General features: G+C 43.1%; 2 protein-coding genes across 2 annotated transcripts; one reads left to right on the top strand and one right to left on the bottom strand.

Moving 5' to 3' along the window:
* Window positions 1-2,603: 2,603 nt before the first annotated feature.
* Window positions 2,604-5,731, bottom strand: LOC133922496 (uncharacterized). Its single transcript, XM_062367857.1, has 2 exons — window positions 4,502-5,731; window positions 2,604-3,074 (listed from the first exon to the last, which is right to left on the bottom strand). The coding sequence occupies exons 1-2, from the start codon at window positions 5,633-5,635 to the stop codon at window positions 3,012-3,014; spliced, it is 1,197 nt and encodes a 398-aa protein (XP_062223841.1). The 5' UTR covers window positions 5,636-5,731; the 3' UTR covers window positions 2,604-3,011.
* A 2,910-nt stretch (window positions 5,732-8,641) lies between these two features.
* On the top strand, window positions 8,642-12,102 carry LOC133922498 (amino acid transporter AVT6A-like). Its single transcript, XM_062367858.1, has 6 exons — window positions 8,642-9,097; window positions 9,558-9,994; window positions 10,533-10,685; window positions 10,778-10,981; window positions 11,064-11,529; window positions 11,644-12,102. Exons 2-6 carry the CDS (start codon window positions 9,571-9,573, stop codon window positions 11,774-11,776), a joined length of 1,380 nt encoding a protein of 459 aa, XP_062223842.1. The 5' UTR covers window positions 8,642-9,097; window positions 9,558-9,570; the 3' UTR covers window positions 11,777-12,102.
* The last annotated feature ends 5,130 nt before the right edge of the window (window positions 12,103-17,232 follow it).

Below are 17,232 nucleotides of genomic sequence, written 5' to 3' on the forward strand. Positions count from 1 at the left end.
TTTGTTTTCGTTCCCGCTTATTTCCCAAACAAGCTTTTCCAGGATCATCCCTCCGGCCGAATCTCTAAAAAGGGGTCTCTCGGGATCCCTGCGACAGGAGTTCACCCTCCGACAGGACGTATCCACCAGACCAGGCTCTAACAGTATAATTACACCCATTGATGCAGGGAAGAACAATATATAGGTAACCAAATAACCTTTTCCATGAGAATATATGCACGAGCATAACCAAGATGCTCTTGATACGGGCAACCAAACACATTCTTAATGAAGTTGGTTAGGTATTGGTGTGAAGACGATCATAGGGTTCTCGTTTACGAGTTCATACCCTTAGGAAGTGTAGAGTCACATCTGCCCTCAAATAAATGAACTATTCTTGCTGAATTGTTGCTGCTATGTTGAAAACTTGAAATGTGTTGTTGTGCCATGCTGCTGACCTGAAACTGAAATGTGTTGCTGTTATGCTGCTGCTGAGCTGAACCTGACGTGCGTCTAATGGGTTTGGGTTTAGGTTTTAATTGTAACCCATTTGGTAATTTGAGTTCTGATCAGATTGGGGATGACAGGTTTCGGATCGAGCATGATTTTGCTCCATTGGAACCCAACCTTACCCATTACCAACCTGAACAAGCTTATGATTTATGTTCTGGACTCTAAAATATGTATTAAAAAAAAAGCCCAGCTGCATGGCATTTGACTCGCTGACCTAGCTTCTCTTTCAGAGAGACCGAGTAGATCAAGCTGCAGAATGTTCAGCATTTCATGGCATACCATAAGATCGCGTTTTACAAATGAGTGACCAAATGTTGAATGCTGGTACAATCGTTGCTGATTAGTGTTGTTTACAGGAACTGGCCACTGTTGTACTTCAGTTGGTCAGTTTTGGCATCTCGTTAGTAGGCATCAGGTAATCCTCGGGCGCCGCCTCATCAAGATGAACTTTGCTCGAATCTATTTTCTGCCGAGCATTCGGTTGTATCTTCTGCACCCATTACGACTCCGCTGCCTGCGCCTTGTCATAGCATCGTTGTGAAAATTAAGGCATCAAAGAAAAAGATTTTGTTCCAGAACATACATATGAGGGATGGCTGCAGTGCAATCTTATGACGGAGCTGCCGGAGCAACCGAGCTGCGGGAGAGCTCTGGAACACACGCGAGAGCAGGAGCACGAGTTTTTTTGGTGCCGTTTCAGAATTTAGCAGTGATTTCTATTGTATTGATCAGCTATATATAAAAAAGCTAACAACTAAGACTGTCCCCAACAATATTCCCTTCATTTCGTTCCCTTCCCGATTCCCTTCCCCATTTTTATTCTCTTTATTTCATCTCATCTCCAACAGCTTCCCTTCGAGGGGAATCGCGAAGGGAAAGGAGAGAGAATCCCGTGCTGGAGGGAATGACCCTGAGAATTCCTTCGCGACGGGAACCGTGAAGGGAATCCGTTGGAGCGCTGAAGGGAACGAAAATCCCGTCGTGAAGGGATTTTAGCCCCTGAAGAGAAACCGTTAGACACAGTCTAACCAGGATCTCACACCATGACGCACATGACACTGGAAACCCGGAAAGCAAACGTGGACGATCCTGGGTGAACCAGCACCGCGTCAGACCTCCTCTTGAACGCACGTGGCCACGAACTGACCATGCTCTTGCTATGAACAAGTTGAACATGCAACAGATTATCTAACAATGTCCTTATAGTAACATCCTGAGTTTAACATGTTAATTAGTTGTAAATTTTACTTTAAATTAATTTTTTTTATTAATTAGGCTAACTAAAAATCAAGAGGATATATATGAATGTATATACGGGTATGTATACCTTCATATGTAATAAATATATCAAGTTAACTAGGTATTCCAAAATACACTAAAGTCAATTTCCCAAATAGTATCTGCATTGAATCAATTCATGTATATTGGTTTGGGATTTTTATAGTTCTTGTATGGAGATTTGAAATTGAATATCTCTCACTTTCAAATCTATTCATACTCTCCATTTAGCTCAAATCAAATTAGATTCAAATTCTCTCCCCAAAATAAAGATTCAAGTCCAAATCAAAGTTCAAATATATTCTATTGAGTTGATCTTAATACAAAGTCAAAATTCAAATTCAAATCTCTTATTTTAATTTAATCCCAAGCAAGCGCGGGCTGCCTGTGATCGCGAATAGCCGAATAGGCTTGGCCGCTTGGGCTTGGCGAAGAGTCTTCACGCCGTTGACTGTGGTCAGAGAAGCTGTGGGCCTTGAGACGCGATGCGAGGATAGCTCTGGGGCCTGCAATTCTGAACCGGGCCCTTTTCTCCCTCTCTCTTTCCCTTTCCTTTTTTGAACGTGACACTGAGTGAGATGATGCGCTTGCACACTCGACAAATTCTTTTTAATAAATCCGTACCCGGCCAGACCAAACATATCATCTGTAGTCTGTACTCTAAACACAAAGTCTCAGGGCTTGTTTAGTTGCTATCCACGTATTGCCACACCTGAAGTCAGACACCTTTAACTAAGTTGGCACCTGTTTGGTTCACGGCCGCAACTACGGCAAGAATTCTTTCATGCCACACAGCCGAAGTGTGGCAAATTCTCCCAAACTAGCCAAAAGTGTGGTGAAAAAATTGATCACATAATATTAAGCATGTTTGGCAAAAGAAAAATGTGTCACAGTTAGCAATACGTGGCTATCAACCAAACAGACCCTAGACATTGGACAGCACTACGAGTTTGAGATGGGCTTTTTACGGCAAGAAAGCCGATGGCGAGAAAATGGACAATTTAAACCGCAGACTACGTTCATGCCATAGGTAGATGGAAATGCTACTTAGAGTTTTCAAATCGGGTGGATCAACCATACAATCACAGTTTCATCTCGCTGCTGGTTAGTGTCGCTGAGAGGAACTCAGTGTTGATCTACCTGACCTCTACTCCAGTTGGTCAGTTCGGCATCTTGATAGTAATTGGCGTCAGATCATCCTCTGCTGCCGCCTCATCAAGATGCTCTTTTGCTCAAGTCTATTATGCTGTGCATCCAGTTGCATCTTCTGCACCCGTTGTGGCTCCGGCACCTGCGCCTCCACTCTGTAAACAGAAGGATCATCAGATTCAGATCATAATAGTGAAGCAAAAACTCAATCAACCAAGGAAACTCATCCAACCAAGGAGCTTTGCCAAATGTTGGCGACAAAACTGGCTTCGAACGATAACATAAAGAACAAATTATTCTATCACAAGACATGAGACGAAAGGCAGGTTAGGTATACCTCCTATATTTAGACCACCCTTAAAAGTGAAGCAATTTTTCTCCAAAACATAAGGGTTGGCTGCAGTGCACCCTAGTGTGAAGAACAAATTTAGAATGCAACCGCAATGCTACCTGGGAACAATAGCAAATACTTACAAGCAGCAACCACAAACAATGAAGCCTTTAGTCCCAGCTTGCGGGGCAGGCACAAATTCTCTCTTAACTCGGGTGAAATTGTAACCAGAAAAGATTTTCTATGTAACGCAACACAACACATCATATTGAGTGGCTACTGGTATTATGTCTCTAGCCTTTTCAACATTGCATGGTGGAATTCAGCAGAAGCTAAATATGGGTCAGAAAACAATCGGATGTGTACAGATCAGCATACGTATGCTATTTTACTTTTGCTGCCAAAGGGCCGATGCTGAATTCTTGATGCAAAGTTGCAAACAACAACCCAAATGGAGGCAGATATCATGATGTTTACAATTTGATATGTCCAAGCACAGGCCGAAGCCATGCATGGTAGAGTAATAATGTTCAACCTAGATGCTAGATAATCAATCATACTTAGTATGCTAGAATGCAAATGGAGCTTGGAACGATAATAACAATAATTTCTCAAGTAGGAATAGCTACCACTACCACGCTTTGCATACAGATTGGTAACAATTTCTTGTCAGCAAAAACAAGCTTTATGCCACTTTCAATCACAAAACACACTGAAAGAAGTTTGAGGAACTAGCAGGTCCCCCATTTACCTTTTGCTTGGTTTGACAGCAAATTCAGTTTACTGATGATGCATTCTTATGTAAGAGTTATAAACCCTTATTTCCTTGTAAGATTTCTTAGGCTCTATCCAGTTTGTACATGAAATTTTCGCTGGCCTTAAATGACCTGCATTGGCACTTAATAGAAATGTGGAAAGCCAACAGCTGGAGTGGATTTGGAAGTTGAGTAGACAATAGCATCCACACTGTTACTTACCGAATTAAAGACATCCATTTGGAACAAACAAGCAAATAAGCAATAGTCAGTGGAGGATACTAAGAATTGCAATAGTCAGTGGAGAATCCTAAGAATTGCGACGAGTAGGAATTAGCCGTATTGTTGAACTATGTTAGTAAATAACTACACTAACTTTGACCCTGCCATTAAATTCAAAGGCAAAATGGATAAATTCCATACCAGCTAAAATTCCTGGGAAGATTTATGAGGTCGTACCACTAGTCAAAACCACAAGTTGAAACCAAGATTGTACCTGCGCCGGTGCGCCCTGTTGTGCCACGGACGCAACACCAGTCCTGCTCCGTCGCCGATCATACTCAGCATTACCCATGGGGAGCTCGAACCGGCACACAGGACAAGTGTTTCTGATGGCGAGCCACGGCCGGATGCACTCCCCGTGGAAGCAGTGCTTGCAGGGGAGCATTACGACACTCTCCCCCACCGCGATGGCATCCTTGCACACGGCGCAGCCGCGCGAGGCCTCCTCTTCGCTGAGCTTCACCTCCGGTAAGCCCTCCACCGCCGCACGAGACGCCGGCAGCCGCCGTGTGGCCTCCCCGACGCGCCCCGCGAGTACGTCGAGGACATCGAAGTTGGCGTCGTCGGAATCGGTGTCCTCGGCGTCCACCACCATCCGGAAGGTCCCGGCGACCGGCGGTGGCCCAAGGTCGAACCCGCTTAGCATGAACCCTCGCCCCTCACTGCCGTCGTCGCCGGCGGCAAACTCCTCCCCGGCTTCGTCGGCGTCCACCAGCGTCTGGAAGCCGCCGATGACCGGCCGGGGATCGAGATTGAAACTGCTCAGCATGAGCCCGAGCCCGTCGTGGCCGGCAGCCTCCTCCTCGGCTTCGTCGGCGTCCACCAGCATCTGGAAGCCGCCGATGACAGGCCGCGGGTCGAGGTTGAACCCGCTCAGCATGAGCCGGAGCCCGTCGTCATCGTCAGCCTCCTCGATGACCAGCCCCCGCTCGAGTTCGAACCCGCTCACGGTGAACCCTCCGCCGCCCCGGTCATACCTGGCGATCTCCTCCTCGGAGGTGTCCGCGACAAGGTCCAACGCGGACACGAGGTGGGGGTAGAACTGGCTAAGGCCTCCGTCGGAGTCGAAGGAGCGGCCTAGGGTTTCGTGGATGGGTTCCTCGTGGGCGGAATGGCGCTCGCGGTCCTCGACCACAATAATGTCGTCGTCGCCGCCGTCGGGAAAGGCGAAACCCGAGACGCGGAACTCTTCGCCGTCGCTGACGTCGAGGACGAAGGGGCCATCGACGAGCTCCTCGCCTTCGCTACCGCCGCCGCCGCCATCGCAGTCGAACGGATCGTAGCAGAACTCGTCGCCGTCGCTTGCATCCTCGAAGTCGAAGGGGTCCTCGCCGGCGAGCCCCGCCATGGGAAGGGAGGCGGCGACGGCGGCGGTGGGATGGGGTGTTGACGCCTAGTCTCTGACGGTGCGGGGCCCGGGCTTGGATTTTGCCTGCCTGTGTCGAGGCAAGGCAACTTCCCGTATCAGACCATAAAACTATTTTCCCTTAGTTTCGTTTTCTTTTTTATTCTCTTTCTTATTTTTATTCTCTTTTATTTTTTCTCTTTTATAACAATTTTTTTTTAAAAAGATTCATAAAAGACAAAGAAATAATATCATACTGGAGAGAATAATTATGAAAATCCCTTCGTGAAATAAATAGTGAAGAGAAATTATTGAAACGCTGAAAGAAATAAAAATTCATTCACACAGAGTTAGATATAATCTTAATATTACGCTTTTCCACATCTGATTGCGCTTTTAACATACGGCTAAAGATGAGACTGATGCGTTGTGTTCAGAAAATCGCAACAAACAAAATGATATTTTTGGATTTTTTGGCCTCTCATTAAATCGAAACATAGCAAACGGCCTTTCCCTATTACAAGATGACGCACGTACACCATACTCGCATAACAAAGATATTTTGGGCCTGATTAAACCAATATGGCAAACATTTGGAGCGAGTTTTTCTTTTGCCCTGAGCTTAACACATTGCAGCATTGCAGAGGTGGCAAACACATCGAGGTTTCCTGGGGTAGAGAGCTTACGATAATGCTTGGGTTGGCAGTCTCGTAGAATTCACATGAATCTTCTAAACAACTTTGGAACAATAATTTTCGAATCCCTAGAGTTCGTAGAATTTCTAGGAAAATATAGCATCAATTATCACGGGACGTAGGGACCGCTTCCAAATATTCCGGAAACAACCCTGTTAGGCAGCATCTGGAATGCAAGATTTCGTCTAATTCATTCAGTGTGTGTTTGATTGTTTATGTGGTTTTCTAAGCTATAACGTATATTCTGGATTAATAGAAATAGGTTGGACGAATGTATTAAATCTTAAAAAAAATGTTTGGTTATTTGTATAGACAGATACAAATATCTTTTATTTACAGATGTAATGATCATATAAAAATATTTGATTGCCTGTATAGGTGGATGAAATGACCCTGCAATTGAGACTAATGAGTAGGCTTATTGTAGTATTATAGCAGATACAATATATTCATCGAGCCAGATTTCAAAGAGAAACTTAATTCGAGTGTATCCAACGGTCATACTCTAACCGTATAATTATATGAGCAGATATAAAAAGAACAATATATATAGATAATTAAATATCTTCTCCACGATAATATACAGTAAAAACCAAATGTCTCCGTTATAGGCAACCAAACACATACGGTACTTTCTTGGTTGGGGTGGGCTCATGACGTTGCTCTATAATAGTCATATATTTGCTTAAAAAGATTTGTTTTTGCGCTCGATCTTGTCTAGATATTTTCCGTTACGAACTATACTTTTGGAAGTAAACCTTGTTTGAATATTTGATTTGGATTATTTTTTAGTAAGCTTAGGATACTGTTAGGGGGTGAAAATAGGCAGATATTTTTGGTCGTTCGATTATCTAAAGGCTTGTAAAGTAAATATAGGATGATCGGTATCTTTGTCTGACTCTAGATCCGAGAAAAATGTAAGATAAGATATATGATGACTGGCATTCGTCTGAATTATTCTAATGTTAAGTGTTACGAGAAAATTTAGCATGATTTCACTTAAAAATATAATAATATATAGATAAATTGTCACGCATCCGTAGACAGATAATACTGAATACTTTTGTTTTTATATTTTACCGATCACTCTCTCTGTTCACTTTGATTATACCCCTATATTATTTAATGTATTGTATGAGGATGCAAATAAAGTGAAAAAAATATATCTATTCGACTAATCGACATTTATGTGATTATCTGCTCTAACTTCGACTAAAAAAAAAGTAGAATATGATACATGATGAAGAAATAATTATCCGTTACTACCTGTATTCGACTCCGACTCTAATTCTTCAAAAAAATACAGAATATGAGGAGCTATATCCGTCTAAAGATAGTCAATTGGATCGTGCCTACTGAGCCAGTCCGAGGCATGACCCAGGCATAAGGGTAGATGGGCTGGGCCGGCACTGCATGGCTAGTCGAGCTGTACCTGGGTCGATGCCTCGGTACGATGGGCCAGCATAGCACAACCCAGTTTAGACGGACCGACACAGGCACGGCATACCCAGCCCCACCTCGCTCAGCCGTCGTGATGCCCCGTCCCTAGCCTCCTCACCTCGTTGCCCGATCGCCCTGCCCTGCCCCCATCCTCCCCGCCCGACCACCCCACCCCCAGCCTCCTTGCCCTGTCACCTGCCCACCCACCACGGCACCCTGTCCCGCTGCCTAGCCACCCTGCCCCAGCCTCGTTGCCCCACCGTCATGCCATCATACCACCTTGCCTCGCTGTCCCACCATCATGCCATCGTGCCACCCTGCTCGCCGCCTGACCACCACGCCCCGCCCCGCCCCGCCTCACTGTGTCCGCTGGACTGCTGAGTCAGCCGTACTGCAACAGTACCCGGGTCGACGCATCCGGACAGGATAGCTAACATAACGTACTATAGGTCGTGCCTTCGGCACGTGGACCAACATGACATGACTTGTTAATCTTACCAGGCCTAACAGACCATGTCTAAAAGAGCCCGTGTTAGGTCGGCCCGGCGAACCCATTTAACCATCTCTATATCCATCCCTATCAATCCTTTTTCACCGTTAGATACTGTACAGCGAACTTTGGGTACTCGAGAAACGGTGGCTCCGATGAATCTCTCCACCGGGGGATAAAAAAAAGGAAAAATCTTTCCAACGGGAACCATGGCTTCTGTTTGCTCGCTCGTCGGTTAAACCCGCCACCCACAGAATATACTCAACTACTGTCCCCACTCTCCACCGACCATTGGCAAGTGGCAGGCAGATCCGTCGTTCTCACCACCCCACACGACGCTGTCATCGTCATCTTGGCCACCGGCCAGTCGCCCACCGGCGCTGCACGCCTCGCCATTTTTCTGTCGTCTTCCCGTGGATAAGGCCAGCCATTTTCGTCCCAAGAAAGGCATTGCGGCACGCGACCGGCGTGGAGTAATTCGATCCGGCAAGTAAAAGGAAAGAAAAGAAAAGGGGTGTAAAGACCGGCCGCGTTACCCACAGAATCTACGGCAGAAGGAAGGCGAGACAGCGACGCAACCTGAGTTGGAAGGTTTGGCCTTTTCCTTGGAAAGGGACGGGGCCGCGGCGAACCGGGACGGCAAGAACACGGTGGCCAGTTCTTGGCAGGCGGAGAGAGATATTATCCTATCACCTACCCGGGCCTATAAGAAGACCGGGGGTGGGAGGAGGAGAGCTCCCTCTCTCTCCACCCACAAGTTCTTCTCTTTGGTTCTGTCTGCTCCGGTGATTCGTTCAGGGTTTTGGTGTTGAGTTGAGGACGATTTGGGGTTTCGGAAAGGTATGTTCTTTCCTTCCTCTCGTGTGTTCATCTTTTTGGTGTGAATCCGTGGTGGGGTTGGAAATCGTTGCTTGGCCTTTTGAGTTATCTGAGCGCCGATCCCAACCCATTTTAAGATGATGCGTGGAATGTTTCTAGGTGGTTGCACTGAAACCTCGTTTATCGGTATGAATTCTACTGAAACATCGTTTATGTAATTATCACAATCTGTCTTTGTATCTGCAGTCTGCTGCACATAAGCGACTCGCAAGCTTATTTCTAATCTGTAATTAGCACTTGGTACTGTTGGCGAAAACCATGGATCCTGAATAGTTGTTTCTACTTTTTTCCCGATCTATAGATAAATTAAATCAGAATTCTGTTGTCCTAATTTAGAAACAATTAAGGAATTACTGAAGACGACTATATGGGAATTCGAACTCAGAATTCAATTGTACTAATTGAAGTTTATTACATGCAGGTGAGTGAAACAAATGGGGATTGGGAATGGATCAGCGAGTGATGTGCAGTACGCATCACACAAAGCAATGCAAGATGAGACTGTGCCACTTCTCCCAATCAAGACGGAAGAGGAGGACACCATCCATGAGTTCAATGGAGCCTCTTTCTCTGGTGCGGTGTTCAATCTGTCAACAACCATTGTAGGGGCTGGAATCATGGCTCTGCCAGCAAGTATCAAGATGCTAGGCCTTATCCCTGGTATTCTGATGATCATCCTTGTGGCGTTGCTCACTGAGGCATCCATTGACATGCTGGTCAGGTGCAGCCACCAGGGCAAGATTACATCCTACGGGTGGCTGATGGGTGACACTTTTGGACTATGGGGGAGGATTGCGCTGCAAGCATCTGTGGTGATAAACAACATTGGCGTGTTGATAGTATACATGATTATAATCGGTAAGCATCTGAACATGATCATTGTTGTTATGCCTACTTCTGTGTGCTCTTGAATATTGGACACTGGTGCCGGTAGTATACGTTTAAGTGCTACTTTTTAGTTGCTACTCAATCATGGGCAACTTAGAAATACTTGAAAGTTCACGAGTTCCTCAGCTATGCATGTTGAACAATTCCTCACAGGAACACCATATTTGGTGATAAAGCTTATGACCATAACTATGTTTATTAGGTTGAACCCCTGCTTCCAAATGGAAAGATAAGTGTTTACCCTGATTTTTAAAAGTAGTTCTTTTTTTTTCTCTGTTGAGTAGGGCTTCCTTTTCTCATACCAATTAAGGTTATGTAAATGTTCAATTATAACTTTGCAAAAGATGCAACAATCTGATTTCCATCTAGTTTGCACTTGTGCTCATTAGAATGAAGTGCTGGAGATTGCCAGATTGCCTCTGCTCCTTCAGGAATTACTTATATCCTTGAAAGGGCCATGTGGCTCAGATCAAACTATTATTAATACTGTTGGTTCATCTTGTTCTAGGCGACGTCCTATCAGGAACATCAACAACAGGTGTTCACCACAGTGGCATCTTTGAGGGGTGGTTTGGACCTCATGTATGGAATTCTCGTCCCGTTGTTCTCCTTGCTACAACTCTTCTTGTGTTTGCTCCATTGGTGAGCTTTAAGCGTTTGGGTAAGTATGTTCTCCTTTGGGGGGAAAAGGTGCAATATGCTATTTTTGCTTTATGGTCACCTATTTAGTCATTGGTACATCTTTGGCCACAGATTCGTTGAGATACACATCTGCGCTATCAGTTGCTCTTGCTGTGGTATTTGTTGTCATCACTGCTGGAGTTGCTATTGTCAGACTCATTGAAGGATCTGTGGAGATACCCAAACTCTTTCCTGAGATAGATGGAATTAATTCTGTCTTGAAATTGTTCACGGCTGTGCCTGTACTTGTTACTGCCTATATTTGCCACTACAATGGTGTGTCTCCTACCGCCCACTTGGTTTGCGCTTTCTGCCATTCATTTATGTGATACTAACATGTATTTTCATGCTTGTGCAGTTCACAGCATCGACAATGAGCTGGAGGACAGAACTCAGATTAAACCCATTGTGCAAACCTCACTGGGACTATGCTCGAGTGTTTACATTGCAACGAGCTTCTTCGCATATCTCCTCTTTGGTGAGGCAACCCTGGCCGATGTGCTCGCCAATTTTGACTCCGACCTTCGCATTCCGTTCAGCTCTGTCTTCAATGACATAGTGAGAGTGAGCTATGTGGTCCATGTCATGCTCGTCTTTCCTATAGTCTTCTTTGCCCTTAGACTTAACTTGGATGGTCTGCTCTTCCCCACCTCAAGGCACATTTCTCGTGACAACCGAAGGTTCACCATTATAACTGTCTCACTCATCGCTGTGATTTATTTTGCTGCCATCTTCGTACCGAGCATCTGGGATGCATTCCAATTCACTGGGGCCACAGCTGCTGTGCTTATTGGTTTCATCTTTCCTGCCATGATTATACTCAGGTAACTTGCTATACTCTTCGTCTGATATATGAATATATAATTATGATGCCTGATTTGTGGGTTTATTTGATTTTCACCATCACCTGATAATCGTTCTGCTTCTTATCTCTGTAGGGATCCTTATGGCGTATCAACCAAGCGCGACAAGGTTTTGGCTGTAACCATGATTGTGCTTGCTGTGGTCTCGAATTCTGTGGCCATATACAGCGATGCGCTTAACATCTTTTACAGGAAAGAGGAAGCCTAGAGTCCGTACCTCAAGGGAAAGAACTTGTATGTACAGTTAAGAGTGATTATTACGCAGCGACCCAATATGATTTCATGGAGGCCAGTAATTTTTGTTTTGGTCACTTGAAAGGATTTGGTTTGCTGCATTCGTCTGTTTGCTCAGCATAAGCTGGTTCAACACCTAGATGAGCCGTTTGTGATATGATCGCCCGTGATTGTATCCATGGCAGAAAGAAAACTTTTTTTGTTTGCTGTAGTTGTTTATTCGGTCATCTTGAAACGTATGGCCTGAAAAGTATGTGTATAAACTAGAAACAATAATGCAACTGTTGTAACTTGTACTCCGTTTAGAAATAGTAGGCGTATTTTATTTTGAAAAAACCAAACTTTGTGTACTTTGATTAATATTAAATCAAATTATAAGAATATCTAATATATAAAATTCTACAATTAAATTTATAATTCAAAATAATTTCACACTATAAGTTTTGTAGCTATAAATGATATTTTATAAAAAAAATTAATCAAAATCTAACTTTGAAGATCGAGCCTAAAAAATACGTCTATGGCATCCGAGCGTTGGCTCGGTTGGCAAGGACGGCCGATGAGTCTGAGCCAGCCCGTGTTCGAGCGTGGAAGCTCGCATGGGTATGCCTCGGGATTTTTCCCGGTTCCCATGCGGACATGCAACGAGCGTGAGGGCAACACTTCACGGTAGAGTCAAGCCCGGCGGGGATTCTTTTTCCCATCCTGCACCCAGTCTCAGCCCTTTAATAAAGACAGTATAGATATGATCACTATTTAAAAAATGTCTATTATTTTAGAACGGATGGAGTATTTTGTTTCTGGATTGAGATAAACCTGTGGATAGACTTGAAGGTCGAGTAAGCTTTGGTTGTGTTTGGCGCGTATTTTGTTTCTGGATTGAGATAAACCTGTGGATGGAGTTGAAGGTCGAGTAAGCTTTGGTTGTGACTGAGCCATTTGAGACGACGTGATGATGTGCAAATTTGTGACAACTGGACACGTTACCAGAATAATCAGACCAGCTCAAAAGTCTTGCAACGGACGTCAGTGCCAATGATGAAACTTAATGTCATTCCAGCCTTGTCAGGAAAAAAAAAGGAGAAGAGAACAGAAAATGAACTCACGAAATCGCAGGCAGCGACTTCTCTTGCCTGGGTATTCAAACTTCGCCGGTAGCATAAAGTATTTAATGAAAAAAGGTTCGCAAACTCCATAATACAACATAAATTGTTTGTATTAGAGAAAAACTCAAATAGTTAACAGAAAATACACAATAACTAGTACAATTAACTATACGCTTCTTCACAAATTGGAAGCGTGATATCACAGCCCCGTCCTTCACTTGCTCGAAAAACTCCTGCTCAATGAATATTAACCAGTCATTTAGCAATTGGTCTCTTATTCTAGTTCTTAACTTATTCTTCACATGATTCATTAATACTAACAATTGCAATAGAAATAACTAACACCAACTTGAAAAACTAGTAAACAATATGATACATAGGATACATGAGACTCTTATTTGTTTTAGCAAGGAGACTAAAAGCTCACTAAGATTTTTCACCTTTCTAACTATTTTATCTGTATGCATATCTTAATAATAAAAAGTCTAAGTTGATAACTAACACACACAAAATCTGTGTTTGAGAAGTCTATAGGATAAAACAGGCAAACAAATGATCATTGTCATACGCATCAAATTGATTGCATATCTATACATATGTCAAATACACATGCATATAATCAAGGGAGGTTCACCCCTGGCTGGCAGCAACTTCTCTTCTGAGCAATTGAGATAAATTTTCGACAAAAAATGTGCAAGGCGTGCAACTGGAACACCAGAATTTTGAGACAACAGAACAAGGCGTGCACGTATCCATAAGCGGCACGGAATTACAATGGGCGTGTATCTTTCAGCTTCAGATGCAGTATCAAACTGAAACTAGCAGTACTAATTTGAAACTGAAACCCACGGTAATTTCAACAGGATAATAAGATCAACGTAGAATCCTGCAACCAATAGCTTTCACGCAAGAGTGTCCCGAGTCATGACATTGACCAGGGGACTTTGCATGCCATTGAGAGCGACCATGAATCATTGTCCGGTGATGGAGGAGGCATGCAGCTGAAAGATGCACGATTACCACTTCTACGACAAAATGTGCAACTAAACCCATATCTCTCCCAGAGGTTTGGTAATTGGATAGTTCCAATACAAAATACAAAACTTCGGTGATTTTTTTTTTGTTATTGCAGTGCCCAGCAACGAGTGCGCATAGGCCTAGTTTCCATTTGTCTCATGGCAGTTGGATACTTGGATAGTTGGATAATTCCTTATTCACCTACTCCACAGATGACTCGTTCCTGCCACACCAGCCTCCACATACATAAATTATTATCTTAATAGGACCATTGTTTTTTGTGCTTTGTATTTGTTTTTTGTTTTTTTGCCTGTGTGCATTATTATGCAGAGGCAACTTTTACGTAGTTGTATTAGCTTAATGTAATAATAAGAGTTAATAAAGTTTTATTTTTTAAAAAAAATAGGACCATTGAGAAATAGCAGTGGCATAATAGCTCCGAACACAACAACAGATGGAAGGACGCCTTGACCAGAGATGCTTCTGCTTATTCCTTCGCGTCTCCAGTATTCAACTATGGCAATTCAGCACTGCATCATTGAACTTCCTCTTTAGATTTGTGCTCCCTGATCTTCCATCGCGTCAGGTGTGTCTAGAAATTTCTCAAGCGCTATAAACACCTTGGCAAAATATTAGCCAGCCAAGAAGTACATGGGGATTAAATTTGTTCCTGCTTTCTTTCTTCGATAGTTTGCAAGGAAGCAAGCTTGCCTTCAAAACTTCTAATTTTGCTAGCTGTTCCTTTTTCCCCCTAGTTCATTACTTTCTTCGTTAGGATTCTCGCTTACCTGATCTCTTAGCATTTAATATGATTTCATCGCACCTGCCTTTGTTTTTTAAAATATATGTTGATTCGATGTATCATAACCAATCATAAGATTATATCTGCACCTTCGTGCTACCAACAGGTGCTTTATTTTTATCGTAAGTTGTCATCTAGCTTGTTCCTGTGACAGAAAACTTAGCAGCAAACACATAGTTTAGCGAGAAGGATCTCGGAAGTAAAATCCCAATCGAATCTAGTTAGTGTTTTGTGCACACTAATGCAAAAGACCGACTGATCATACATTCTTTACAACGATGAATATGCATGTATGCAATTGATGTACAGGATGAAGCTAAGCCCACTCAGCGACGATGCATTTGAACTCTTTTGTAGAAGGACTTTCCAATACAGCAACATGGAGTGCACCTCTCATCTCAAGAAGTTGTCTAGGAAGATTGTGAGCAAGTGTGGAGGATTGCCACTAAGGCAGATTGTGGCTGTTGAGGGACCAAAGAGATAAGTGGGGTGCTTTCTTTTTTTTTTTCTCCAGATGCTTGATTTTTTTTAGACAATGACTGTGAGCAGATGGATAGTCATCCAACAGCACACAACCGTCTTCAACCTCATGCCACTCGCGCCTGATCCTGGCTTTCTCCCTCGCCTCCGCCCTTACGAGAAAATATCTAAATAGTATTCTAATTAATCATTAAGTTAGTTATTTATATAATCATGACCAGAATGATTAACTAAAATACCATTTTGATAGTCCCGGCATGCATTTTGTATCTAAAATCAGAACACATGTCTTTCCAATATATGCCATCACAAGAAAACTTAATAAAGAGCAAGTAATTAATATTATATTACAAGTTCTTAAGTATTAACAATTTACAATAATTTATAGCAAAAGAGAGCTAGAAGGACAATAAAATAGATCAACTCCTAGACAATAAAAAAACTACGCAGTGGAAGACAAAAGTTATGAACAACAAAAGATACGTGGAGCCATATGCCCGTAGGCTCCACCCCAAAATAAAGTCACCCGAATAATTGCCTACTCATACCCTCCACCACCGTTAGCAGACATGAACTAGCCAAACACTAGCTCCTCCTAATCAGTAGCACCTGAAAAATAGTATGAGTATGAAGTTACTCGCAAGACTTAATCAATAATAGATATATATATAAATAACCCGACTTCAAGGAGAATGTATTTGGTTAATTAGCAAGGAGTCAGTCACAAGGTTAAGTAAATTTGTATGCAAAAGCCATTTGACACAATGTGTGAGCATCTAACTTAACCACATATATCTTTCTATACTATATTCATCAACATGAACCTGTATGTGACTGGAACATAATAGTTAGTCAAATATCATCACCTACCAAATCTCAAAATACCATTCATCCCACACTCGTGACTCTACGATCGATGCGGATGGATAGAAGCATGCTCATGACTGAAAGCGCGCCAATTCAAATTATTTTTACACCCTATATGGAGATACATTTTTACCCATACGACTCGAGGACCATTCGACTTGCGTGACCACATAGGCCCACACAAGGGGTGCTCGTGTCAACCTTTCTCATACCCGAAACTACCCATTTGCACATGCCTCTATAGCACCAGGGTTACCACAAGTGTATCCCTGAAACCTCAGGCTCCCCGTCACCTTATTTCTCCTTTTCTTTTTCTCCTATGCATGATAGGGACGCACGATAAGCATTAACACGGCGTATAATAGTCGGCTTGTCTTACCATTAGATTGACATGTGGTTAGTACGAAAGGTGCTAAAAACTAACGGCACCGATGAACGATACTTAACCGATGTAAGCGGTCTATGACATCCGAGTTCCTCTCTCGACTTACCACTAGCACCACCCACATCTCACCCCATCCTCACATCATCTCACCCCATCCTCACATCACATACATTCCAACATTATTATTATCCTTGTTAAGAATTAGATAAGCCCTATAGCTTGCAAACGATAGTTGAACTACCGATCGACTTCTATCAAAAACCTATACATTGTTAAGCATTTCGGTCAACCTTTGACGTTAGACATCAACAATATTATACCCGGATTACAAGGATAAGGATAATTAACAAAATCAAGGTAGAAGTAATGCATCAACATAGGTTCTACCCATAAGACTCCCGACATTCGACTCACCCCTCATGCAAACATACATAGAGCATAATTTATCAAATTATACAACACATGATCCAAAGTAGTAGGTAGAGTATGCTTAGATGCTTGCTTTGCTTCTCCGGTGCCTGCCTGATACTGCCCGCGCAACACTCACAGAATTTCGGACCACCCTCGGTCGTGCCCACATCACACTCTGGTCCTTTGTTCACTAAAGAAGAATGCGTGCAATGATGTGCATGAAAAGGATGGAATGAAGTATGCGACATGATGCATAACATTAAGTTAAAAGTACAAGACATGCAGAAGAATAACAAAGTTGCGATCTAAACAACTTCGGAAACTCAGACATAATCCAAAAGTTCCGGATTCAACCTCGAAAC

Source organism: Phragmites australis, chromosome 6 (assembly GCF_958298935.1).
Source record: "Phragmites australis chromosome 6, lpPhrAust1.1, whole genome shotgun sequence".
Taxonomy (NCBI): domain Eukaryota; kingdom Viridiplantae; phylum Streptophyta; class Magnoliopsida; order Poales; family Poaceae; genus Phragmites; species Phragmites australis.

What these genes read in the sequence shown, in the direction of transcription:
- LOC133922496 (XM_062367857.1), bottom strand. Translation starts at nt 5,635, where the DNA reads ATGGCGGGGCTCGCCGGCGAGGACCCCTTCGACTTCGAGGATGCAAGC. An exon ending in AACAGGGCGCACCGGCGCAG is followed by an intron (nt 3,075 to 4,501) that starts GTACAATCTTGG and finishes TTCTGTTTACAG; the next exon opens with AGTGGAGGCGCAGGTGCCGG.
- LOC133922498 (XM_062367858.1), top strand. Translation starts at nt 9,571, where the DNA reads ATGGGGATTGGGAATGGATCAGCGAGTGATGTGCAGTACGCATCACAC. An exon ending in GGTGAGCTTTAAGCGTTTGG is followed by an intron (nt 10,686 to 10,777) that starts GTAAGTATGTTC and finishes CTTTGGCCACAG; the next exon opens with ATTCGTTGAGATACACATCT. An exon ending in CCTGCCATGATTATACTCAG is followed by an intron (nt 11,530 to 11,643) that starts GTAACTTGCTAT and finishes TTATCTCTGTAG; the next exon opens with GGATCCTTATGGCGTATCAA.